Source organism: Haemaphysalis longicornis, unplaced genomic scaffold, assembly GCF_048455015.1.
Source record: "Haemaphysalis longicornis isolate Haplotype H1 unplaced genomic scaffold, Haemaphysalis longicornis Haplotype H1 scaffold_1, whole genome shotgun sequence".
In the NCBI taxonomy this organism is placed as follows: domain Eukaryota; kingdom Metazoa; phylum Arthropoda; class Arachnida; order Ixodida; family Ixodidae; genus Haemaphysalis; species Haemaphysalis longicornis.
The window spans coordinates 413,585,457-413,611,951 of record NW_027526203.1 but is presented as its reverse complement, the minus strand read 5'-3'; the positions used below and the strand labels follow the sequence as shown (position 1 = coordinate 413,611,951).

The 26,495-nt window shown below is 46.1% G+C and overlaps 1 protein-coding gene across 2 annotated transcripts in view; it reads right to left on the bottom strand.

Moving 5' to 3' along the window:
- Positions 1 to 4,752: 4,752 nt before the first annotated feature.
- The window catches only part of Msr-110 (DUF3736 domain-containing protein Msr-110), a 79,923-nt gene continuing 58,180 nt past the window's right edge, over positions 4,753 to 26,495 (bottom strand). Inside the window, exons 5-6 of one of the 2 annotated variants that reach the window (XM_077687052.1) lie at positions 14,877 to 15,039; positions 4,753 to 5,011 (exon numbers count right to left, since the gene is read on the bottom strand). In XM_077687052.1, coding sequence (XP_077543178.1) covers positions 4,938 to 5,011; positions 14,877 to 15,039 — 237 coding nt within the window. In that variant the 3' untranslated portion in view covers positions 4,753 to 4,937. Of the gene's footprint in view, positions 5,012 to 14,876; positions 15,040 to 26,495 lie in introns of those variants that run through there. The other variant, XM_077687051.1, reaches the window with a different exon arrangement.

Here is a 26,495-nt window from a genome sequence, read left to right as displayed (position 1 = left end):
TTGCTCGTGTACACGAAGCATTGATGGGCATTTAGGACTTTATCGCGTTCGAGCAGCTTGCACTTTCCCAGGGCTTCGGCTTTCTTTGTACCCTAGTGAATTATATCTACGGACACCGAGCCCCACTTAGAAAGCGCACATATATATTGCAAACAGGGAAACAGACAAGCCTTCCAGGAACAAGGCGTGCGAGTCGCTCAGTGCGCTGAACGGAGGTCACTGCGGAAGCAGCCCTTTGCACTCGAAGCACGCTCACAGTTCCAGGTTGGGATTGGACAAACGCCGCCGAGTGACGATTTAGCGGCCAGTTGTCACCTGCCGCCTTGTGCGCCATGCGGAAATCAGCGAAGCTATCATGTCATTTCATCAGTCTAGACAAAGAGGGGTGAAGGTATACCACTCTGTCCTCCATAGGTATATATCTCTTCAGCACATAGAGTAGCATTACACACCACACACCCACACTCATATTAATATATATATATATATATATATATATATATATGTGTGTGTATGTATATATATATAATCAGAATGGGAAATGAGGGGCTCGTTGAAGTAAGAGAGAAATAAGGGTTGGAAGTCAAGGATGCCTCGGTAAGCAAAGGGGAGAATGCGGTAGGCCATTGAAGCAGATGAAGTTTGAAAGACAGAAAGAAAGTGGAGAAAAAAATGCCCGCCGGGTGGGATCCGAACCCACGACCTCCAGAATATATATATATATATATATATATATATATATATATATATATATATAAGGTAAGTAAAGACAGAGACACACGAGGAAAACATTAAAAAATAAAAGTTTACTGACATTTCAGGAACAGGACTTCCACTCTGAAGGAAGGAAGTCCTCTTCCTGAAACGTCAGTAAACTTTTACTTTTTAAATGTTTTTACGTGTGTCTCTGTCTTTACTTACCATATTTTCTCGCGTTCTTGTGAGTTTTTGTTGCAAGACTGTATATATATATATATATATATATATATATATATATATATATATATATATATATATATATATATATATATATATATATATATATATATATATATATATATAGTCGTGAAGTAGAGTCCTTAGTTGCTGCAGGAATACGAATCCTGAGAGGAAGACCTGTCTCAGTTCGAAACGTTGGTAATAAAGTCTCCGAAGAGCGTACTTCTACTTTGTGCGTATATATATATATATATATATATATATATATATATATATATATATATATATATATATATATATATATATATATATATATATATGACAGAAAATAAGGGTTGGCAGTCAAGAAAACCTTGGAAAGCAAAGGGGAGGTTGTGGTGGGTCATAGAAAGAGATGAAGAATTTTTTGAGTCCGAGTGGCGCTGGCTACCACCCCCAAGTACAGGAAACAAAAAAAATACTTAACATAAATACCCGAGAAACTGGTGGGGAAACAGCCCCGCCGGTAGCGTAGTGGTTATCGCACCAGACCGGTATTTTGGAGGTCGTGGGTTCGGATCCCACCCGGCGGGTATTTTTTCACCAATTTCTTTCTGACTCAAAAAACTCTTCGTCTCTTTCTATGACCCACCACAACCTCCCCTTTGCTTTCCGAGGTTTTCTTGACTGCCAACCCTTATTTTCTGTCTTATTTCACAGAGCCCCCCATTTCCCATTTTCTGATTCGCTATATATATATATATATATATATATATATATATATATATATATATATATATATATATATATATATATATATATATATATATATATATATATATATATATATATATATATATGCGTGTGTGTGTGTGTGCCCGTGTGTAACAGAGAGAGAGAGACGGGACCAGTTTGGTAAGGCGAATCACCCAAAGGGAGGAATTGGTGTGAACTGACTTTCACCTCAAGCGAGCCTTTCATTGCGTCACCGTTAAATCGCACCATCATGCAGTGGCGTCAAGCTGCTTCTGCTGTATCTGTACATTATCATGATCATTACCATATTCAAGGCGCATAGCCCTACCACGTGCTATGCGCTTTTGGAACGATCTGTCCGATCATATCGCATCTGTGTCATGCCATGTAACCTTTAGGCGCCTTGTGTCTCATTATTACGCACTTTAACCTTTCGCACACACTTGTCTGTATCCTTTACTAGTTATCTGTTTCTCGGCAAGTGTCCGAAATTTCAGAGTGCAAAAGTGCATTTATAGGCTTGTCGTGTCCTGTATGATACTGTTTATTTTTTATTATATGTAGACATATGTGCGGTAACCAAAACAAATTTCTGCTAACCCGACTTGATGCTTCCGGGCTTGCGGATATGTTCGATTGCGTGTGCGTGTGTGTGTGTGTGTGCGTGCGTGTGTTTGATACAGTTGACTTATTATCTGTTGTTATTTTTGCCTAGCGGTGTCTGTAATTTGTGAGCGCTCACTGTTGATATTATGTGCTCCCGCCCACGGCCTGTAAGGTATCTTTAATAAATAAATTGTGTGGTTTTGTGGTAAACGGATAGCCGCACCTAGTGTCAATAGGTTCGAGTTATCTAGTGACCTTATCTCGTGACACTAGTCGAACCGCTTCGTCGCGAACCGGTAACCGTTATTAATTTTTTCGGTTGATTCGACACACTGATATATATATATATATATATATATATATATATATATATATATATATATAGAGAGAGAGAGAGAGAAAGAAAAAGAAAGACACACGTCGAAAGAGGAATGGTATAACATTTCGGCCGAGAGACCGGCCTTCGTCAGAATTCTGACGAAGGCCGGTCGCTCGGCCGAAACGTTATACCATTCCTCTTTCGACGTGTCTTTCTTTTTCTTGATGTTTGCCGGTGTCCAAGAAACATTTATTCTTGCAAATATATATATATATATATATATATATATATATATATATATATATATATATATATATATATATATATATATATATATATATATATATATATATATATATAGGAATCGAAAGTGCTCAGAGAATAATGCACCGCTGTATATGGCATTCATAGAGTATGGAAAGACACTGATTGACTAACACTTGACTTGACGGGATTGGCAGCACCACCAATCCCGGTAACCGGCGCTCGAAGAGACTATCGCTGGTTCTAATCTTGTACAGGGCCGTTCGCTCGAGCCCTTCGTTCGAGCCCGAGCCACCGTGGCGTGACCTAGGCGAACGTCAGGCCCTTCCTACAAACCCGTGCCGCACCACGCTGAAGCAGCCCTGCGACGCCGAGCCGTAAGCGAGGTCGAGCCAGTTGATCCTATTAAATTTCATGTAAAAGCTTCCATGTGTCTGTGCCTCCATCTCTTTATGCCCAGTGTAGACCCAGGGTCACGTTGAGAATCCAGCCGTTTAAGGTTTGCAGATGACATTGTCTTATTCAGTCAGAGCAGCCTGGATTTGAAGCTTATGCTTTACCAATTGTGCCCGGCAAGTGTGATTGCAGGCTCAACAATAAACACGAAAAAATCCAAGGTAATGTCGAATCTTGGAAACAGTAACCGAATACGTATATCTTGGGCAAGTCATAGCTGCTGATCCAAATCGTGAACGGGAAATTGCCCGCAGAATAAGCATGGGGTGGGCTGCGTTTGGTAAGAAGCTCCGACGTCCTGACTGGTAAGCTTCCTCTGTCACTCAGAAAGCTTGTATTTAATCAATCCGTTCTTCCAATACTGACTTACGGTGCAGAAACTTGGGATCTCACCAACCGACTTGAAAAGAAACTTAGATCGGCACAACGGGCCATGGAACTCCGAATGCTAGGGGTCTCGCTGAGGGACAAGGAAACAGCCGCATGGATTAGGGAATAGACCAAGGCGGAGGACATTCTAGTTCAAATTAAGCAAAGGAAATGGGCATGCGCGGGTCAGGTAATGCGAATGAGGAACAACAGGCGGACCATCCGTTTGACAGACTTGCTGCCAATAGACTGAAAACGCACTAGGGGTCGGCCGAGAACTCGTTAGCGAGATGAGTTACGAAAATTTGGGGGAAAAACATGGACTCAGCTGGCACTCGATAGGCGTAGCTGGAAATCTCTGCGAGAGGCTTTCGTCATGTAGCGGACACAAACAGGCTTATAATGATGATGATATATAACTTGGAAGATGGCAGGGAAAACGAGAAAAGAAACTTCGAACAAGGTAGTGGCCTCGATTGTTGCCAATGCTTCAGCAAGAGACTTGCCTTCGTCAGGACACGTCTTTGCCGAAACATTGGCAACAATCGAGGTCGCTACCTTGTTCTAAGTTTTCTTTGAGAGAGAGGGAGAACGAATCAGAATGGAAAATGAGAGGCTCGTTGAATGAAGGCAGAAATAAGGGCAGGCAGTCAAGAACGCCAAGGAAGACAAAGGGAAAAGGTGGTAGGTAATTCATCCTTGTTGAAACAGATATAGTTTATGAGATATTTAAAGACTGGTATTGTGGAGGTCGTTGGTTCTGCCCCACACGGCGAGCACATTTTTCTCCACTTTCTTTCTTTATCTTTAAAATATTTCAAAAATGTGGAGCTCGTGGGACCGAGCTCACGACCTCCAGAATACCGGTCTTTCAAATATCTCAAAAACTATATGTTTCAAGATTTCATTAAATCGTCGCACCTTGCATGCGTGATGATGAGTGGTGAGATAATGTTTCTGCTTGCTCATCGTGTATCTCGCTAGCTCTTACAGACTTCGCTATAGCCGCCCCCAGTAAAGCAATCACGAAGCAAATGACGAATCAAACTCTCTGTGCGAGCGCGCCAATTTTAACCGCATTTTTGTTTATTGCCAAGAATCATCTGGGCGCGTGCAAATATACGCGCAGGCGTAGAGGTTCTCATTGGTTCGGCCGGGCTGCCGTGTCTTTGGGTGTGCGATGTCCTTTCCGCGATGGGATTCGGGCCGCTTTCGGAGCGGTGATGAGCTCGGTCGTGGCCGCTGCAGCTTAGCAGGAGCAGTTGCAGGCGCAGTCCTTCTCCTCCGCGATGCCCCGCTTCATCCGGCTGGCGGCAGCGCTCCCTGGAAAGGAAGGGCACCGGGTCTGGGTACACACCCTTTTTCCGAGACAACGACACTGGTTGTCGGGAACGCGTTCAGACTCCACGACGAGCTCAAAACTGGGATAGAAGCTTAACGGCATATGGCAAAAGGGAATTGTATAATTTTATTTGGGAATTTAGTAATGGAACAAGCTATTGCTCTAGTTATTCGATGAACATGCCACAGGCAGTGCTGAAAAATCCTTATTCAAAAGGACAGAGACACGAGACACTGGCCTCGCCTGAGGAGAAAAAGGCGAGAGAGGGAAGGGGGTACCCTTTGAATGGTCACTCTGGTTACACCCGACCAAAAAGCGTAAAAAAAAAAAAAAGAAAAATGCATTGAACAATTTCAGGGAGCACGCGTTCTACCCATGACCGGCTTGATAGATTCTACCTCATGGCCTCACTAATCTAGCCGTGTAAATTGGGTCACCGAAAGAAAAACAATCGAAAATTGCAATAGCATTTCCGCCGTACGCACGTCCAGCAATAGCTAAGTTTAGGTGCGCTGTTTTGACGCGCGCGTAGAAAAATCTGCCGCTGAGCTACGAAGTTTTCCCGCCATTGGAGGAAGCGATGGCGCCCACTCCCCTCCTGACAAATGAGCGGTCCACGTGGAGAGAAGCAGGTGCTTTCCGCGAAAAAGGCGCGCTCGTCTACTGGCGCGCCACACCTTCTGCGTACCGTTAGCGCAGTACACGCACGCCACTTATCAAGGACGCGCTGTTTCCGGTCGCGTGCTGTCCGGAAAACAGAGCGAGTGCACAGTTGTAGCCTCGCTCGCCGGGCTTGCAGCCACCGAAGCAACCGGTGCGCCGATCAGTGCAGTAGCGAGCCAACTTGCTACGGCTACAAGTTTTGGGCGAGTTGGTATTGCGGCATGGCTTAGAAACAGCGCGCTAATACAAGAACACAAGAACAGTACAAGAACACTTTGATAAAACTCTCGTACCGTTCCGTCATTACAACCAGCTCAAGCAAGAAATAATAGAGGCGTTCAACATAAGCGGGCTTAGTGACAAGTGCGTTAGTCAGGCCGCCGTTTGTTAACACGATAAAGATGCGGCCTTTTTTTATTATTGCTCAATGTAGGACCAAGAGTATTCCTTCTTTTTATCTCTATCAGTGTTTGGTGTGGTACTGATGATAGCGCACGTGCAGTTTCGATGTTGTTTGTTTTAAATAAATCTCAGTTGATACTCAGGGCTCGTCCTGTCTGGTTCTTATCTTTGTGTTCTTGTATTACCGCGCTGTTTCTAAACTATACTGCTACGGCCGTACCTCGTTAGCCCGTCATTAGTTCATATACTGTGAATAAGCGCGAAGACATGTACTTACAGGTCACCATACTTGTTACAAGTAACCTAACCCAAAGTCCCGAATCTGTAGTCGCTGACGCCGTACGGGCGTTTTATTATTTTTTTTTCTTGCTAGGTGCGGTTAAGGTTCTACGGTATTGGCATTCAGCAACTGTTAAAAACAGCCAGCGTAGCTTGTACACGTATGCACCAAGAAAAAAATGGGTGGGGGGTTGGGGGGGGTTGGGGGGGGGGCGGGGGTGAGTTAAAGGGCCACAGAGGCTGAATGAAATTTTGTTTGAAATGAAAGATTATAGGTTTCGTAGCTCTCTAGACTTTTTTTTTCGACGAGCAGCGATGCGTAATTAGGTGAGAAATAAGTAAATAAAGCTGGCGTTTCTCTCAACCGATTTCAATTCATTTTTTCGCAACGTAGCCATTGCGTCACAAAATAGGAGCGAAGCCCCGGTGTGGTCTAGAGCGTAAACGCTGGCACCGGTAGCTTTTACGTCTCCTAGCCATGGCCGACTACGCAACGTTTCTCTGGCCAAGGAGGCTGGTTTCGAATTATGATTTTTCACCGGCGGAATGAGAAACGTGTTTAGATGCTCTAGCTGTCGGTGCGCCCGCCTACTCCGGCGTCCCTGATCTCACCGAGCCGACTGCGAGCATGGAGGGCGGTGGCGAAGCCGCTTTTGAAGTAACAAGCGCCGTTTCAAATATCAACCACGGCGTGCCGGGCTCTCGGCTGGCGTCGTTCGGGAGGGCGCCTTCACATACCTCGTCTGGCGATCAACGCCATCTCTCGCGCGCCGCGAACCTAGCGTGAAATAAACACTCTTCAATTTTCTTTCCTCCATGCTCTTCACGGCAGCGGTGTCGCTTAGCCGTTGTTGCCCGCGCTCCCCCTGGCTCAAACATAACACGGTCAAAACGACGCACGCTTTACCGATTATCAATCACTGCTAGAAGCGAACAGGCAGATCTTGTCATCCAACCGCTCGCAGTGAGTTCATTTCGCGGGCGATTATGTTCGAATCCGATGCGCTTTACCGATAGCAACATTTCAAATAAAGTGTTACTCCTCTTACTACTCCTCGTCCTCCGCTCGCGGAGAACGGCAGTTTGGAAGCTCGGGCGGCTGGCTTAACCACCTAAAGTGCATCTTGTCCCTTTTGCCAATTCAAATGAAGGGACTTTAGCTGCACCCTCTCGGGTATATTGCTTGCAGAAGGTCGGGCACCTTCGCAGGTATTGACTTCGCTAATTGCGTCCCAATGCTTTTCGAAAACGAAACTGAAAGCATGATGGCTGAATAAATAGTGAGGGAAGCAGCTTGGCTCGCAGTGTATAAAAGCTGTACGATGAGCTCACGGAAATCTTTGATTTAAGTTTATTTCACGTGCTCAACCACTTATAGTGTTTATTTCAGGAAAACATCTATAGATGCTTCTCCAATGAGCTCTCGCCGTTCACCACATTTGTGACGTCACAAACCGTATAAAGTGTGCGAGGCGTCGTCCCATGTTTTCACGTTTCTGGCATTTTCTGCCTTATTAAACAACTGCTAGTTGCGAGAATTGTGTATTTGGACTCTCGGCACAGTAATCCATCTATACAGGCCAACTTGTTTCCACCCTTTACTGTCGCTTAAAGGAGCCATGAAGGCGAAATGCAAATTGGGTTTATTAGAAAGACTGCTTAGTCCCGATAACAATGATACCAATATCATCGCAATATTCGAACAAATAACGGAGATATTAAAGAAAACGTGTGAAGCAGTCGCGACCCCCTAGCCAATTTCCCGCAACTTTTCTATGACGTCACGGAACCTTGTTTGTGCGATTGGCGGCCGCCTAACTGACCTGTCGCGACACATGACTGGACGTCTGTAATGGGGCCTCTAGTTCCATTTGACCGCATCACTTGAATGCTAACGTGCAGTTAACGCGCTGAAAATTGTTTTATTGTTGGCCCGTATGACGTCATTCTTGCTCATAACACGTCACTGTGGCGCAAAATTTGAAAGTTTTTAAATACTTCTTGCTTTTTTTTCGTTAAAAAACATCTTTTATGGCTGTAATGGAGCTGAGTGAGATACTGAATCCTAGTTCTTTCAAATTAAATGAAGTTGTATTTTCTCTTCCTGGCTCCTTCAACGCACCGAAGATGCGCCCTGGCTAGCAGGCGTGCCATAGTGGAGGGCTACGGGTTAATTTTAATGGTCACTGGGCAATTTTTGAAGTGCGCCGAAATCTCGACACACGGGTGCCTTCGCTTCGGGCCTCCGTAAAAAAAAAAAGGCCGTGCGGCCGGGTTAAAATCCGCAGCCTGGACCTCAGCCGCTGGGACTCCAGGGCGGATACTCGCATGAATTGATTGCTATTATTAATTTTGGTTAAAAATCAGGATGCCCAGTTTGTAATCAAGAACCCAGGCATGGCGTGCTCGATGCAATTTTTTCAGTTTAGGAAGCGATCGCCACAACACTCGCAAAGGCGGGAAGGACATTTCTTTTTTTTGTACTCTTATCTAACCATCTGCAACTTCAGTAGACGCCTTCCGCATGACAGGACGCTCGTTTTTGAAGCAGCAAACCGCGCGGCTTGAAAATATTGTGCGGTCTTTTGATTGCAATCACTGAAAATTCAGAATGCATTGTATATTGTTGATATGACGTCCCTAACATATTTTTAAGTGTACTTATTTGCCAGTGGCCGATGTAACGCTGAAAATCTTACAATGGGTTATCATCGCGTCATCATGGTGTCAAGCCGAGAAAGACACGCCTTCATTTGAGGGAGAGAGAAATAATTATTTATTGGAGAGTTTAGCTCCAACCCAAACAGGAGCTGGCTACTCCAGGCATTGGAGTATACAAAAGGTGCAATAGTTGCCCTAAGGAACCACGAGGTTAGATTAAGTACAGTGGTACAGCAGCGGCTTAAAGATCGCATGCATACTCAGTAACTACTTGCTCTGTGTAGTACACACACACACACACACACACACACACACACACACACACACACACACACACACACACACACACACACACATATATATATATATACATATATACACAAAAATTGTTTCGACCGCGGTAAAAAAACGAAGGCCGGTTCCTCGACCGAAACATTATTAAATCTGTTCTCTTTTTTTACCGTGGTCGAAACAATTTTTGTGTATATTCTACCGGCGTCCAGGAAATATATATATATATATATATATATATATATATATATATATATATATATATATATATATGCATGATTCCTTACAGTAGCGGAATATAGTCCAAAAATAACCTATAGACATCTATACACAAACAATACAAAATATCCACGATGCGACACTGATACTTTCACCGCTATACATACACCCTTGTGTGTTTCCACACCCATTCAGAGAAATGCACACGCATTTAATAGTGTTCGCACATCTTCGTCGCTTGAAAAAACTCCCTTAAGGCAAGGAAGGCTTTCGTTTGGTTGCGGACATTGTCCCACGGACCCAACAGTTTCGGCAATGGTAGGGGTGTCCGAGATAGCAGGCTAAGCTCAGGCTAAGCTTGTCACTTAATTTTTTTCCGCTCGGTCGCATATAGAGGGCACTCAAGTCGGACATGATGCACATCTTCAGTTTGGTGTCCACAAGCACAGCAAGTGTCATCAGCAAATCGAATACGGTAAAGGAATTTCTTGGTGTAGGCTACGAGAAGACGAAGGCGATGTAATAACGTGTCGACCTAACGACCGAGATGAGACGCACACGGGTATGCAAGGTACGGGTTCACTTGGTATAACAGCGATGGACGATATTTATCGGTAAACCTGGTTTCCAAAGTAATGTGTGTCCTTAGTTTGTTCAAATAATTTTTCACATCACCTCTGGTAAAAGGAACGGCGTTACACGTGGAATTTGAATCAGCGGTTGCTGCTAGTTGGTCAGCTTGTGAATTTCCACTTATTCCAATGTGCCCGGGAATCCAGTGAAATGTTTTTTTCTGAGTTTTTCCTATTTCAGTTGCCATCACATCACAGATGTGTCTTGGCAAGAGATTGTGATGACTGTAAGGCGCAATTGGATTTAGAGCTTGAAGAGCCGCTTTTGAATCTGTGAGAAGTGCCCATTTAGTCGGTGAAGTCGTGGTAGCGATAAATTTGACTGCAAGATATATTGCGTAAAGCTCTGCAGCCGTCGACAATGTGGGGTGCGAGAGCTTGACCCCCTTATCGATGTGGAGGTTTGGTATTGTAAAAGCTGACGACGACGAGGAGGTTGTCGACGATCCATCGGTGTATATATGCACATAATCAGAATAACGTTCATGCATGTAATTGAGCGTCATCTGCCTTGCTGCCACTGTAGATATAGACAATTTTTTGGGCATCCCGGGGATTTCAGCATTGGTGTCAATTCAGGGAACAGTCCATGGAGGCAACACAGTGTTGTGTTGCTATTGAGACACACGGGGCAGGGCCATGACATCACCAAAGATGGCCTGATGAACCTTTGACGCCGAACGCTGTTTAAGGCGGGAAACCAAAGGGTGCGAGTCATGCTGCGTAGTCAGGCGCATGTAATGGCGGCGCACCTCCTGCACTTGCACAGCATTTACAGGTGGCTCTCTTGCTTCCACGAGGACCATATTTCCCGACGTTTGCCTGGGCACTCCGAGGCAGAGACGCAGGCCTCTGATTACCAATGCTTGCAGTCGCTGCTCTTGACGATTTGACAGACCATGCAGAATGGGTATAAAATGTGCTACGGCCTGACGAACAAGTGCAGCATGCAGTTGAAGCATAGAATCGGACGAACAACCCCATCGAGTGCCTGCGAGGTAACGCAAAACATGGGCTACACGTGATGCCCTTTCCTGCAGATAATCCATATGTCGGCACCTTGTGAGCGATGTGTCAATGTATATCCCAAGAAACTTGTGACATTTTTCTCGAGGGATTTCCTGACCACCCATGGTGAGCCGTAATCTACGCAGCTTATTTCGCGTGAAAGCAAGCACGCCTGATTTTGTTGCAGAGACATCCATTCCTCGCGCACGGAGAAACTTCTCAATGCTGTCAATGCCGGCTTGGAGGTCAGCTTGAATCGACAAGTAACAAGCACCGCTGCGCCAAATGCAAATGTCATCAGCGTAGATGCTTACGTGCAGCTGCGGGGAAAGCAACGCTGGCAACTTCGCCATTACGACATTAAACAACAGCGGATTTAGTACGCTTCCCTGAGGAACCACTTGTTCCACTGCATGATGTTGGCTGTCTCCTTGGCTGGTGCACATCGACACTCTTCTGTTCTTTAAAAAGTTATCAATCCAACGAAGTATTTTTCCACGAATTCCCATTTCGACAAGGCCTTCAAGAATGTGGTAATGACTTGCGGTGTCGAATGCTCTACTAATAACCAAAAAGGCAGTTATTGTCATGTTTCCTTGAGAGCGCTCTTGTTCAATGGACGCCACCAGGTCCAGGACACTGTCCATAGTGCACTGACGTGGCCGGAATCCTGACATACATGATGGATAAGACTCAGATGTTTCTAAAAACCAATTTAATCTATAAAAGATTAGCCTTTCATATAGCTTGGCTACGCAACTGGCCAAGCTGACACGCCGAAACGAGTCGATCGCTCGTGGGGATATTCCTGGCTTAAGGAGAGGTACAATCTTCAATAACTTCCAAGACTCGGGGATCTCCTCAGAAATCCATAATTCATTGAATAACTGTATACGTGTACCAAAATTGCAAAGGAGAGCGTAGGTGACGTTGTCTGGTCCATCGGCGGCATTGCGGCGACTCCTTCACAGTGCTTCTTCGAGCTCAGTCAGCGAGAACGCGACGTCAAGCTCTGCGTGGCATGATGATTTGAATAGGCCATGCTATGGACGCGCAGCACAAATCTAATTTCAGTTAACTAAAAAAACAAAACAAAAGAACAACCTGGACCTTTAGAGCCATCTCAGTGAACTTTATGTTAATTTTCCAGTTGCAAAAAAAAAAAGGAAACTTATCCTAAACACGCCGGAGGTAGTCCGAAAATTGAATTGTTTAGAAAACGTCAACCTTTCGGAAAAATGCGAGGCGACAGTTCCGAAGTTAGGAATGCACATATCCTTTTTTTTTTTAAATTAGGTTCAACGCGCCGACGCTACGGAGGCGATAAGGCGCGCCGTAGTGGAGGGCTCCGGATTAATTGTGACCACCTGGGGATCTTTAACATGCGGCGAAATCTCGAACACATGGGCGTTTTCCCTTTTCGCCTCCATTAGAAAAGCGGCTGCCGAGGCCGGTAATCGAACCCGCGTCCTATAGAATACATGCATTCATTGATTCAATTGCTTATTGCAGCGGAGCTGTTATAGGCTAGGTTCTGATCAAAAGTGCGTGCGTGAACAGGGTGTGAAGAAGTCACGTCAACAAGGTTAATCCTTGCGGCAAAGCCAACTTTCTGGTGACTGCTCTGTAGCTCTCAAGCTAATGTAGGTATCTTTATCATACTGAAGTTGGCTGCTAGGACTACTCTATCATTACGCCGAGCTTCATTTACTTGCCACAATTAGTTCAGAGTGAAGTTGTAGATATTAGTAAACTCCCGTCTGCAGTCAATACATGGTCGCCTACGGAGGGAATATCGTTACAGAAAACGACTGCAACTCTTGTTTTGTCTAAACTATCACGAAACAAATTACATGCCAATTGGCCGCTAAGGCGTGAACAGGGCAGTATGCCGAGTTTCCTTTAGTTTCCGCAATTACGTAGGTCAGAGTGAAGTTGTGAATATCGTGGAATTCCCGTCTGCTGCCAGTACATGGGCTTCTACGAGAGAGAAACGGACAGCCCCATGTTTGTCCCCTAAAATACAAGTCTAGTCCTTAATACAAGTTTCATTCAGCTAATTAATTAGGAAGTATGCTCAATCGCAAATTACAAACAACGGCCGGTCATCCTTCTTCACAGAGGGTAAGGGCACTGAATTTTAGACAAACGGAAGTTGTGTCGTGTAGGAAGGGTCGGCGAGCATTCGCCCTGGCTCGAGAAAAGAGCCAGAGATCTTTTGTTAGGCCTGTTGAAAAATAACCGAGATTTTGTACGATCAAGTCTTATCCGGTGCTGTGTTAGGCGGTTAGCTTCATCCTGAATTCGAAGAGCGGTGCTATACTTAGAGTTACATTTCGCAGGTTTCGCTTCGCGGCGACAACAAAAATTTATAAGGATACTTACGAGCATAGCTATTTCCTTATTTCAATTGGCAGGTTTGATTCTTAAACACTGTTTAGAGAGACACGGCAAGTGAACGGGACTGCGAAGTTTCGCTAATTTTACAGGCTAAAACAACCGAATCACGAGGTGACATACATGTGTTGCTTTGGGTATACATGCGCTATTTTTTGTGCCTAATACCTACTGAAAAAGATTAGCCAGCAGTGAAATGGGAACAGTTTCGAATTAAGCTGTGTACCTGGGACAGCCCCATTAGACAGGTGTATTTTTTATTGCTCACGTGGATGCACAATCGATTCTCTGCAAACGAAGTATTAAGGGTAGTTTCGAGCAACTAATTTTGGCGTCAAACTTTTGTCTTTTAGCCAATGCAAACAAAATTTAGTTACACCGCGCACTACATGCGACAAGTGATTCATGATTGGTTGCCGCTTGAGCTTAAAGCAATGCAGTATTTCGAGTGCGTCGCTGACACATTTAGTTATCGGGGCATTTCTGTCGGCAGTTAGAACCACAACATCGCGATTAACGAAACGTAGCGCCGCCAAATGAGCTGAACCGTTCAGTTATGTGACCATCATTGCCCTCCTGTGCGATTTGAAAGGGCACTTGAATGCCATATTCCCTCACGCTTTCTCGTGTATGCTTTGATGGAACCACCACCGGAGGGTTCACGTAAGACAGTTTCCAGTGATGGATTCGCTTTGATCCACGTGCTGTTCGCACCTTCTCGCGCTTGTACAAGAGAGGGGGGAAGCAGAGGCGGAAGAGAAAAACTCCCTCATGTTTTCCGCGAGTAAACATTTTAAAGCGGCAGGCACTGACTCACGCTGTCAGCTTACCATCTATATCCGCAGCTGTCCCGGGAAATGCCACATGCTCAAAAAGAGCACGATGTATTATCCTTCTGCGAAACTGTCGGCCGGAAAATAGACAATGATGCGGCGCTGTCTGTGGGCGAGATCGTTGGCTACAACGCCAAAACGCGCTGCGAAGGCAGCGCAATGTTTCAGCACATAAAGGTAGGTGAGAAAGGCTAGACACACGGGATTCGTTGGTGCATAGTACTCTTCGCAGCGCACTTTGACATGCAAATGAACGTCTCGGTGCTGGTAAGCCGTCCGTTTCACTGCGAGACGGCCTGCCACGGAGCTGCCAGTGAGCTAAGCGATAACATTCAGGTGGCGAAACGAATTCCTGCGTCGCGTGGTACACGTATAGCGTGCGTGTGTCCAGGTGCAGGGTTTCTGCATGCCGTGCGAATTACTTTGCTGCCGTGCTGGCAAGCGCACGTAGTACATCGTACCTTGCGGTGGAACGGAGGCGGCGGGGCCTGCGCCCCGCGGGAAGGGCGTGCTGCCACCGCGCGGCTCGTCTCGGGTTCCGGTCAGGCAGGAGAAGATCATGCGCTCGCCCGTCAGGTGCACCATGCGCGGCTCGGTGGTCATGTTGCCGAACGGCGTCATCAGCTGCGACACGAGACAACGCGCCGGTCAGGCTCGCGCCCCGACGTCGGAAACGCGCGGGATGAACGCCGAAAGAGAGCAGCGTGGTCACGTCTGCTGGAGTTTTTATTTATTTATTTATTTATTTATTTATTTATTTATTTATTTATTTATTTATTTATTTATTTATTTATTTATTTATTTATTTATTGTTACCCTCAGGGCTTACAAGAAGCGTTATAGAGGAGATGGGCTACATCAATAGTAGAATACAAGGCAAGTAAAAAAAGGGATTCAACGAAATAAACCAACAACAAGAGGGCATGAGCAAAGACACGCATGTTACGTTACAATAACAAGTGCAAAGTTGATATAATCAACAACTGAAAAATACATTGCTAAGCAAAAGTACAAGTATAAAGGGAACATAAGCAAAAACTCACGAATACATCGCTTGCAAAAATTCAGAGGGGATTTTAGTGCGCGCGCTTTCACGTCGCCACCATAAAGTTACTGCATATGACGGTCAACCAAGCGGCGCCATCAGCAGCACAGCGCACTATGGCCAGCCCTCTGAGAGAGAGAGAGAGAGAGAGAGAGAGAGAGAGAGAGAGAGAGAGAGAGAGAGAGAGAGAGAGAGAGAGAGAGAGAGAGAGAGAGAGAGAGAGAGAGAGAGAGAGAGAGAGAGAGAGAGAAAATTTATTGGGAAACGCCGATGTTTAGCCAGCGCTATTTTGATGTAAAGAAGCATTTATGGCCCCTATCAGCCAGGACTTCGGTTGAAGAATCCAAGGGCCTTCTTTGAAAAGAGAACTGACGTGTTGTGCTCTGAATTGTTTTTACTGGACACAGCACAGCCGCGCTCCACAAAGCACGTACTGAAGACACCCTTGTCACGTCAGACATCGCTGAAGGCTGCTTGCATACCCGTTTCCTATTCCTATCCTTTCTAAGAAAAAGCACGACTGACAGGGCCGTAGAGTCAGTGCCCGCTGCTTCCCTGGAAACCGTGTCGGTCACCAACCGTTGAGCATCGGGCTTAATCCCAAAAATAACACTGGGGAAGTTGGGCTGCAAGAGTGGCGAAGGATGCGGCTATGCGCCATTCTTGGTGAGGGTATTCAGGGGCATTCAGGGTAGTCAGGAGGGTGTATTCAGGAAGCTTCACTGGGAAAACACAGGATTACGAATAAACGGAGAATACGTAAGCCATGTGATGCTTGCAGACGGCATTATCTTGCTAAGTGAGACTGCAGAACACCTGCAAAAAAGGCTTGGGGAACTACAATCAGGAAGCACGGCCGTGCGGCTAAGCATAAGTAAGAATAAATCTAAAGTAACCAGGAATAAATATGCCGAAAGCGCCATCTTTGGCATATGTCACAAAACCCTAGAACAAGTACAAGAATATAACTACCTCGGACAGGTTGTGAGCGCGGACCCCACCACGAGAGAGATATCCGACGCAGAATAGGTGTGGGCTGTGGTGCACCCAGCAAGCACTCCCAAACAAGGACAAGTCAGCTACCTCTGTCACTGAAAAGAAGAATGTACAATCGATGCATCCTGCCGGTGATGACATATGGAGAGGAAACTTGGCGCCTTACTAAACAACCGGAAAGCAAACTTAGGTCGGCTCAACGAACCATGGGACGAAAGGTGATAGAAGTAACACTTAGGGACGGAAAACGAGCTTTCTCGATCAGAGAACAAGTTCCAGTAGATGATATCATAGTTTAAATAAAGAAAAAGAAATGGTCTTGGGCTGACCGCGTAGCTAGGCGAAATGAAAATTTGTGGAACGCCAGGAGGGCAATGACAATCTGTGGACTACCAGGGTAACAGAGTGAATGTCCAGAGACGGGACTAGAAAAAGAGGAAGGCCAATTGCTCGATCGATGGACGAAACAAGGAAATTCGGAGGCAAAGAATGGACTCGAGCAGCGCAGGACAGGAGCGGTTGGAGGCCAATGGGGGAGGCCTTCCTCCTGCAGTGGACCTCAGTAGGCTGTTGTTGCCGTTGTTTTTGTAGTTGTTGTTGTTGTTGTCGTTGTTGTTGATGATGATAATGGTGATGATGGTGGTGGGGAGTGGGGGTGGTGGTGCAGTTTGAAGCTCCTGCCGCAAGTGCGGGGTCGCGGACTACAGTGGTATGGGAGGAAGGTGCTTTAGTCCGGTTTCCGTGCACATGTGCCTCCACACCACTTGTTTGCTTTTGTTTGCTTTTTCCGGGTCGCTGTTCACACTGAGGGAACCCTTTGTCAGTGCCGCTGCTGCATTTTTAATAATGTCTGTGAAAAAAAAAAAAAAAAAAAAAACATGGTTCGGTAGGATTAGGAATAATTTCGAAACGAATAAAGTGTATTCGTAATAATTGTGAATACTACCCCTACAGCTACTACTATATGATGTGTAGATACATACATTACAATATTGTGCGTATTTCATGATACCGCGATGCATACGACACGACTGAAACACTCTGCACTCTCCGAAGTCCCCGTAGGGCGTCTTCACCATAATGCACCAGAATGACCAATCGGAGTGGCCTAGTGTGCAAATTCGACGAATGACGTAGCCGAGAATTCAATTTGAATGAAAAAGGCATCTCCGCAGAGACATTGCGCAATGCAAAACGCCATTCACGCTTCGCGTGTTTTCCCTGCGCAGATGCACTTTTTTTAGTCAAATCGCGTGTTGGGCTCCGTCATTCGCCGACTTTGCTGACCTGGTCCCTTCAATTGGTCATTTTGGAGCGCTGTGGTGAAGACGACCAACAGGCACTTAGAGTGTAGGTATGCGCCAATTTGGCAAAAGTGCTAGGTGTTATTTTCCACTGTGCAACACTTTGTTAATCGAACATGGCTAGTTTTGTTGTCTTTTTTGCAGAAAATGTTGCTAACGCTAGCGCCTAACGACACAATGTGAATGACCACTGAAGTTGCGAGGGGGGGGGGGGGGGGACTGTTGCAACTCATACTCAGCAATTTCAGCAATTAGGCCTTCCTAGCAGGAACTCAGCAGAACAGCTGTATAGAGTCCACATTTTGCACATAGCAAGCTTTTGCCCTTGTCATCATCACTATGCCTATTTATGCCTACTGCGGAACAAAGGCCCCTCCTATGATCATTGGGATGGGAGCCAGGTCCTGCTCTGGCGAAAGAGTGTTGTTTGCCTCCCCGGGGACCTTTTAATAGTATGGCTGCACCTATCTAGTTTTGCCTCACTCGCACCCAGCGATGTTATTTCTACCGGACCAGGCAGCACTACAGACCAGGGTTACAAAGCCGATGAAACGAATGGCAAAGATGCCCACGCGAGAGAACTTTGTAAAAAAACCCCGGAACAATCATTCGTCAAACGCTGCTGCCTGTAGAAGTTACAGCTGACGGCTTCCCGTCTATGGAACCTGATGGAACTACAGTAGACTCCTGTTAAGATAAATTCTAAGGGAGAGTGAAAATGTGTTCGTATTATAAGAAATTCGTCTTAAGCGGAGATTTTTTTTTTTTTTTGCATTGTGGACGTTACAAGAGAGAAAAAGTGTTGTTCGTCTTAACCATGAAGTTTGTCTTAACCGAGTTCGTCGATCATAACCGGAGTCAACTGTATACCTTTGGCATGAAATTAAACAGGAATCAGGGCTTAACCTTCTATGCTAACTCCGCAAGAGAGAAAAAAAAATTCAGAACACTTGATTCTCTTTGCAGCAGTTATTTGTGAGGAAAACAATTGGATACTTCAAAATTCCGGTCATGTGTATCACTTAGGGAATAGTTGATCGAGCACGGCTGAGCTCGAACTGCGTATAAAGCAGCGCTGCTTGCCGTGGGAGTGCATGTTCACCGCATGCGCTCATGCGGGCGCACTGTACGGATATGTGCCGCCGGAAGTGAGAACTTCGAAATAGGTCAGCTACACGAGTGGTACAGCCAACAGGTAGGGCTAATGTGAAATCGCAAAGGCAGAAATTCAGTTATCCCAACTGAGAGCGAAAGGCATCACAAACATTCGATTGTGGACGGATATTTTATTTTGGCTAATGGTGCAAATATAGTAATAGCTATTTCTAAGTCGGGGCTAACAGAGCTAAAGAGAGTCGTGTAAGCCATCACAAGCGTCTTTCTAACGAAGCGCCGGCGTGCCACTGAACTAAGGCTCGCACCGCTGTTCGCCACAGTTATTGGTGATATTTATCAGAGCATTTATCAACTGGGCGCTATCATAAAAAGAAAACACGAAAATGTTCAAAAAATAACTCTTCACGTCGTAAAAAAAAAGCGTTTTTTTTTTTTCAACCTTCATCTTTCTCGGGAGGAGGTTGAACCTTTTCCACACCAACCTCTATATTTATGTGCACGGGCCTTTGAGGCGTTTCAGGCGAGGCTCAACCTTCCAACTCCACTCCCCTCACTTGCTATACGCCACTACTTCAGTATCATTTACAGCGGCCCGAATTCGCTAATAAACGTCTATGGACCAAATCAACGACGCTTGTCACAGCGTCGTTCTCTTCTTGCCTTGGCGCGAAGCGCGCTTCGAAAGAGGTTGGCGGAACGAGCGGCCCTGCACAGCGTTATGTTTGCACACCAACTGTTTCTTTGTCGGAGACGTTCAACAGCCACGTGCTCGACAGCTGCGCGGTGAACGCAAATTCTACGGCGAAGCCTATCGGCGGTCGCTTTGTCTACTTCGAGAGCGTTTGACGTCCGGGATGAAGATATGAAGTGCATGCCTGCAAGTGCCCCTGTACGCTCGGAAGCAATATTGGACAGTTAGCAGCACGTGAATTGCATCGGATATGCAAACAAAAAATTGATTGTTTAGCTAAAATTATTCAGCATTCCTTCACACGAAACTCCCATGCAGCGTCAGCAAAGGGCAACCCTTACGCAGCTTATCTGGCCGCGCACCGAAGCCACCCAGGAAAGCCAAGCCTATCTCACGGTTCTTACATCGTGACCTAGCTGCAGGTCGCGCAGCGGTCACTATAGATGTGGCGTTGTATCTTTCGCGTATAACACTACAAATTCGTGGACAAAATTAGAGAAGGCACTGCTAGATTAGTAAACTATGTCATTTTCTGCATGTTCAAATGCTGAAAATGATTGCTTTGTCACTCGAGCTCAAAGCAATGTACGGCGAGTCAAATGCACACATTTTGTGCGCACACCAATGTAATCTGCTTTCGTAGCGTGCCGTACAATGTAAAGGTACGTGAAAGAGCATGACTGAAGTAGCTCATCAGACCATTAGTTCTAGGGCTGATTGCATGGCTGATCAGCGCTGCTAAAACATTTCTAGGACCTGGGTAATGAAAAGATCGAATGAAATGCCAATTGATGTCCAAGTGGTTTGTAAAGGGGGACTCAAAACTAGTTCTTCCTGCTATAGCATCATCTTGACACGAATGCTGAGGGTCAAAGCGCGTTCGCGTAAAATGGGAAACGAGAGATAAGGAACCAAATCCACCAAAGCTAGAAAGTGTACTAAGGCATTACATCTACACTACCTCTTGACTTATTCAAAATTACGGGGTCAAAATGTAGTGTGCTTGTATAACAAAGAGGTCAGTGCACGCCCATACAGTCAATTGATCGACGTGGTGTTCCCCGTTATAAAAATGATGATAATGATGATAATGCTCTCATTGCAATGCTGCTAACGTACAGATGTACAGCGAAGACCGAGCATGGTGAGCCAATAGATTGACGTGTGTTTTTATGTGATCCTTACATATAGCATATTTCTTTTTCCTTCTACCGTGCTATTTTAATTTTAATTGTAGCTTAATTTTAATTGTAGCTCGCCGAGGAACTGGAGCTCGCGACCTAGCACGGGGTTCTCGTCGAATCGTTTTTCAGTTCGATCTATTGTGGGCCGGATACCAGCGAGCGCGATTCAGCGAGTTAAGGCGTAACCGGCTCGGGCTGTTAAGAGTCCTTACACGCTCCATTAACGAACCTGGGTTCACTTGTAATTTTCGGCCTGTCTCGGATAATTGCAAAACCTGCTCAATACGAGCCCTTTTTGTGGTCCCGCAGCCTTGAAGCGTTTGCTGCGCTAGATCGTTCTTCTTTGGCGCGTTATGCCATCCGCGAGGGCGTTTCTGCGGAGTCGGCGAGGACAAGGAGCGCTTCACCGTCGGGCCGGGCCGTCACGCAGCTCGGCACAGGTGGCTGGCTCGCGCCCCGACGACAGCGAACGAACGGCCGGCCGACCTCGTTCTGCAGCGGCCCCGTACGTCTTTCCTTCCTTCGGAAGGCGACGACTCTTACGCCACGCACATTTCGCCACCCGACGACGGGACTGCACCGCAGTCGCGACGTTGATGCTGGCGTGCGCTGCCCCCCGTGGTCGCCGAGCGTGGCTTCGGGAGTGCAGGGTGAAGCGAAAAGCGGAGCCTGTTCGCTGTACACGCAACGCAGCAGCGGCGGAGCAACGATCGAATCGGTCGCTAGATGTCACATGCAATTGCGTCATATTGCATATGACATAATTCGCTGCGATATTTATGTGCTGTTCATTCGTTCGGGTGTTATACCCTGCCTTACCCCGCCTGCTTGGTTAACCCAACCTGCGCCTGCGTTATATGTACCTGCGCCTGCGGTAAATATTTTGATGGGATTGACGCAAACATGAGAAGTAGGATAGAAAAAGAAATGCAAGGACAGGCGGTGACTCGCAACTGTGCCCTTCTTCATGTGTCCTTCGTCTATTTGTGCTGTACCACATGCCAAAACGAACAACTACCAGCACGCCCAACTCCCCGTATTGTTATGCACTTTACTAAATAAATATGAATATAAAATCATGATACCACACATGCTGCAGAAAAGGGACAAGTGCTGTGAGTGAAATCAATGAGCTTTCTCATTGTGTTAACTTCACCGTGCTCGCGCCAAAAAGTGAGTTTGCTGCTCGGCCACTGTGTGACGTCGCTTGCCAAAATGTCGCTGGATTATCACCATGTACGTGAGTAAAGTTCCGAGAAGTAACACAAAGGGCCCTCTTATCTCTTCGTCTTATCTTCCTTCTATACCACTGGACACCTGGACCATTCTCGTGGCTGCAATTGCTAACGTTCGGCGATATTGACGGATAAAACTAGGCCTTTATCAAAAAGAGGGTGGTGGAGGGAGGAGCAGACTTGTTTCTAAATCAGGACGACGTTGAGTCTTCTTTCTCGATTGTGTCCTCTCTAAAAATACATAAACAGTGGGTGCGAGCTCTTACTTCCACAGAAAAGCAGAATCGACTCTCCCGAACAATCTACTCTTGTGGCTAAGCGCTCTATTGCGTGGTGAAAGCGAAAAAGCCTGCGTTGGCGTTGTCCGGCGTCTGGGGCGGCTCTTAAATGTCCTTTGGCTGCCTGTGCCTCTGAAATAAATACACAAACGCGCGCCTCCGTTGCTTAGGCAACGCCTGGGTACCCCTGCCGTGGCCGCTGTAGGGTCCGACGGCAGCGACACGCGGCTGCCGCTCTTTTCGGCTTACCAGGCTAGTACACCGCAGACGAAGTAAGGCAGCACAAGAAAGAATCCTAACGAGTGACCATTACTCGGGGTGCAAAAACTCGAAGGGGCACTGAGCGTCGTTCAATTGGGCACTGATGCTTTCGCACTCACAACTCACAATAAGTGCTTAGGTGTCCTCTGACCGTTCTTCCATCGATGCGCTTAATTGTGTATCATGCTCTTAATTGTGCATTCGTCCATGAGCGAGGGTGAACAGACAAAGCCTCGTTATCGAGCTGGCATAGCCTGGCTAGCCTGTGCGCTCTATTTGATTTGCGGACACTACAACTAAGCTGCCTGCTTCAGATCCCTGACTCGAATTGTCGCATTTCTCCGCGGCCGTTGTCATTTAAAAAGTGCTAGCATCAACATTTGCTTTTTTTTTTAGTTTCAAGTTACAGCGACCTCCAACTTGCTAGTAGAGGTGAACACAAGCTAGGAAAGAATTTCCGCGCCTCTGTAGAGTGAAAATCGTAAAAATGAAGTAATGTTAGCGAGAGAAAAAATGACATGTACAAAGCAAAAAAAAAGTGCAACACGAATGCATACACCCGGCTGTTTCAGAGAATGACTGCTGACATGTACGGCTCCTTCTGGGAACCTGCAACAGGGTTCCATGGCCATTACCACCACTACCACCATCGTCATCATCATCGCCGTCGTCGTCGCCGCCGCCGTCGTCGTCGTCATCATACAGAATACTCTTTAGAGGGACCCTGCAACCCTTTTTTCAACTGTTTTTGAAGTCTTAAATGCTTGCAGAACGTAGTTACCCAACACACCCAGTACTTAGATTAGGGGGTCGCAAAGTACCTCAGCCAAAAATTACTGCTCTGTGTCCATCAGATAACTTGGAAACTCGCTCAAAATATTTTTCTCCCTTTCCCGGTCTTGACGTTCTTCGACGGCTCGAATTACGTCACTAAGGCCACGTTGCTGCTGTTGGTCGGTTTTCCTTCAGTTGCAGCAACGAACGCTTTTCGACAGCAACTTAAAAAAAAAAAGCCACAAAAACAAAGCAGAAATGGAAGGCGTATCTGGCGCGACGAGCAAATCACACAGTGCCGCTCCGTGCTGGCGATAACTATAGCTTTCGCAGTGGTTCCAGACGCGAATGAAAGAGTGAAAGCGCTTATCGAAAGTGTTGCAGGGTCCCTTTAAGATCATCCCGTAGTTCAGCTTCACCGCAATGCACTCGATCGACCAATGCCTGCAGCCAACAATGACATCTCGGCGAATGACGAGGTCGAGCATACGATTCGACGGATAAGTTCGGTCTGCGCAGTGGCACCAATCAATGCAAGCATGACGTTCTGCACTGAGCAGTGTGTGCCACAGCACAGATCGCATTTTTTAGTCAAATGATTTCCACTGTGCTGTCATTCGTCTACGTTGCTTAGTTCGCAGCATGGATTTGTCACTCGAGTGCAACGCGGTGAAGCTGAACCACGAGATTGCCTTAGGGAGCATTACATTCTGCAGGACGACGTCCTCTCTCTATTACCCGTACGATTCCTATGTAACCTTACGTGATCTGAATATAAGGCCTGATTCGCGAAGTAACACCTTATGAAACTGTAGGCTATAGGTGTTACGAAGTAACACCTACAGCCGAGCTAGTTGGCAGAAGTTTATGGTTGATTACATGGCGCAAAAAAAAAAAAAGAGGAAGCGATGGACGACGACAAAGGTGAACAACACAAGCGCTAAATATTTGTTTCGCTTGGGTTGTTCCCCTCTTCCTCCATCGTAGTTTGATTTTTTTTTTTTTTTTGCACTGAGCAATCCATCACAATCCTTGTAAATGCTACCGTGGAAGGCAGCATACCACAAAATGTATCCAATCTGCTCCGTGTAGTTGTTGAGAACGCTTTTATTGAAAAGGGCTACTACTCGACCTGATGCGATCTTGGTCAAGAGCCTGGGGGTGAAGGGAAGTGGGTTGTATAGTAACTACAGGAGTCTGGGCAGTCCGCGGCCGTCTTAACGTACACGTGAGGTAGCAGGGGGGCGCCAGAAAGTTAGATGGGCAGATGATTTCAAGAAGTTTGCGGGGAAAAATTGGTCGCAGATAGCACAGGACCGGGGTAATTGGAGATTAATGGGAGAGGCCTTTGCCCTGCAGTGGGCGTAGATAGGCTGGTGGTGGTGATTATTATTATTATTATTATTATTATTGGTGGGGGTGTTCTCATAGCTGTGGATCGTTCTATTACTTCCTTGAGGCGCAGTGATATCGAAACTGTGGATGAATCGGTCTGGGTTGAATTATGCTGCCCAGGTAAGCGGAATATATTACTTTCTACATTTTACTTTTCTCCAAATCTTCATCCACATGAGTATGAGTCAGGCATTTCGGCCATCGAAAACGTCGTCACCTCAAATCCCCGTCATGACTTCTGTATCGCTGGCGATTTTAACGCACCTGGTATCGACTGGTTGGATGGTACCGTCCAGCATCAATACCACTATGCCATACGGAAAGGCACCTGCCTTCTCGACTTCATTTCTTTTACTGACCTCCAGCAAAAAAATGGTGTAAAAAACTGCAACGGAAACACGCTTGACCTTTGCTTTTCCAATCTTCATTCTCTCAGTGTTTCCAAGTCCGACTTTCATCTTGTGTGTCCTGACAAGTATCATCCCCCCTTGCATCTTTCTTTACCGTGTTCCCCTCAGTTCATTCGCTCGTGTCCATCTGCCCGTCCTGCCTTTAACTTTTCCGCTGGGGACTACGTAGGTTTTTATAATTATCTGTCGGAGTTTGACTGGTCTGAGGTTTTGAACGCTGGAAAAGTTGACGAGCAAGTCGAGCAATTTTCTTCTATTATGCAAGAAGGTATGCGCAGATTCATCCCGCGTAAGCGGCCCAGGAACTCTAAATTCCCCGCTTGGTTTTCAGGTGAGCTCCGCGTGGCCTTGAAACATAAGAAGCGTGCCCATCGGAAGGCACGGCGGACAAATAGTGAGTCATGGCAACAGCAATTTGTCTATTACAGGTCTTTGTGCAAAGTGCTCTATAAGCGGGATCGGTTACTGTACATCTCTGCTGTTGAAAATGATGCTACGCGGAGTTCCAGATGCTTCTGGCAGTACGTCCGTTTTCGCTCCGGCACGAAGAGCCGAGAACACATCAGCCTTCTCGATGAAAAGGGAAATGATATCGCTTCTGTTGCCGATGCATTTGCTGAGCACTTCAGTTCAGTATTTGGACCCAATACCCTCTCCCGCGCCCGCGAACTGTCTTCTTCGAATTTCTGTATCACCCTTATATCCGAAGAAGACGTTCTCAAGGCACTCAAACAGCTAAAGCCATCTCTTTCCTCTGGTCTGGATGGAATTCCCTCCGCACTGCTAAAAGCTTACGGGGTCATACTAGCTCCGATTCTCGCTTCTATATTTAACAACTGTATAAAATCATCTACCTTTCCGCGCCTTTGGAAAGTCGCGCGTATTGTTCCTGTGTTTAAGTCTGGTGTGAAAACAAAGGTAGAAAACTACCGGCCAATTTCTATCCTCTGCTCGGCAAGCAAACTGTTCGAATCAATTTTGCACGTAATTTTGTCGAGTAGTGTCAAAAACATCCTCCTTCCAGAACAACACGGTTTTTTATCTGGCCGTTCAACTACTACAAACCTTGTGTCTTTTATGTCCTTTGCCTCGGAAGCTGTGCATGGGCGGGGTCAGCTCGATACCGTGTACTGTGACCTCAGCAAAGCGTTTGACGTGGTTGACCATTCCTTGCTTCTGCATAAAATGTCTACTTATAACATTCCAGTTTGCTTCGTGGAGTTACTCAGCAGCTATCTTCATAATAGGTCATGTTTTGTCTCTGTTAATGATAAAGAATCTGCTGCCTACTATGCTTCCAGTGGTGTGCCTCAGGGATCTGTTCTGGGGCCTCTTTTGTTTTCTTTGTTTGTTAATGACGTCTCAGCCTCTATAAATCACTCTTGTTTTCT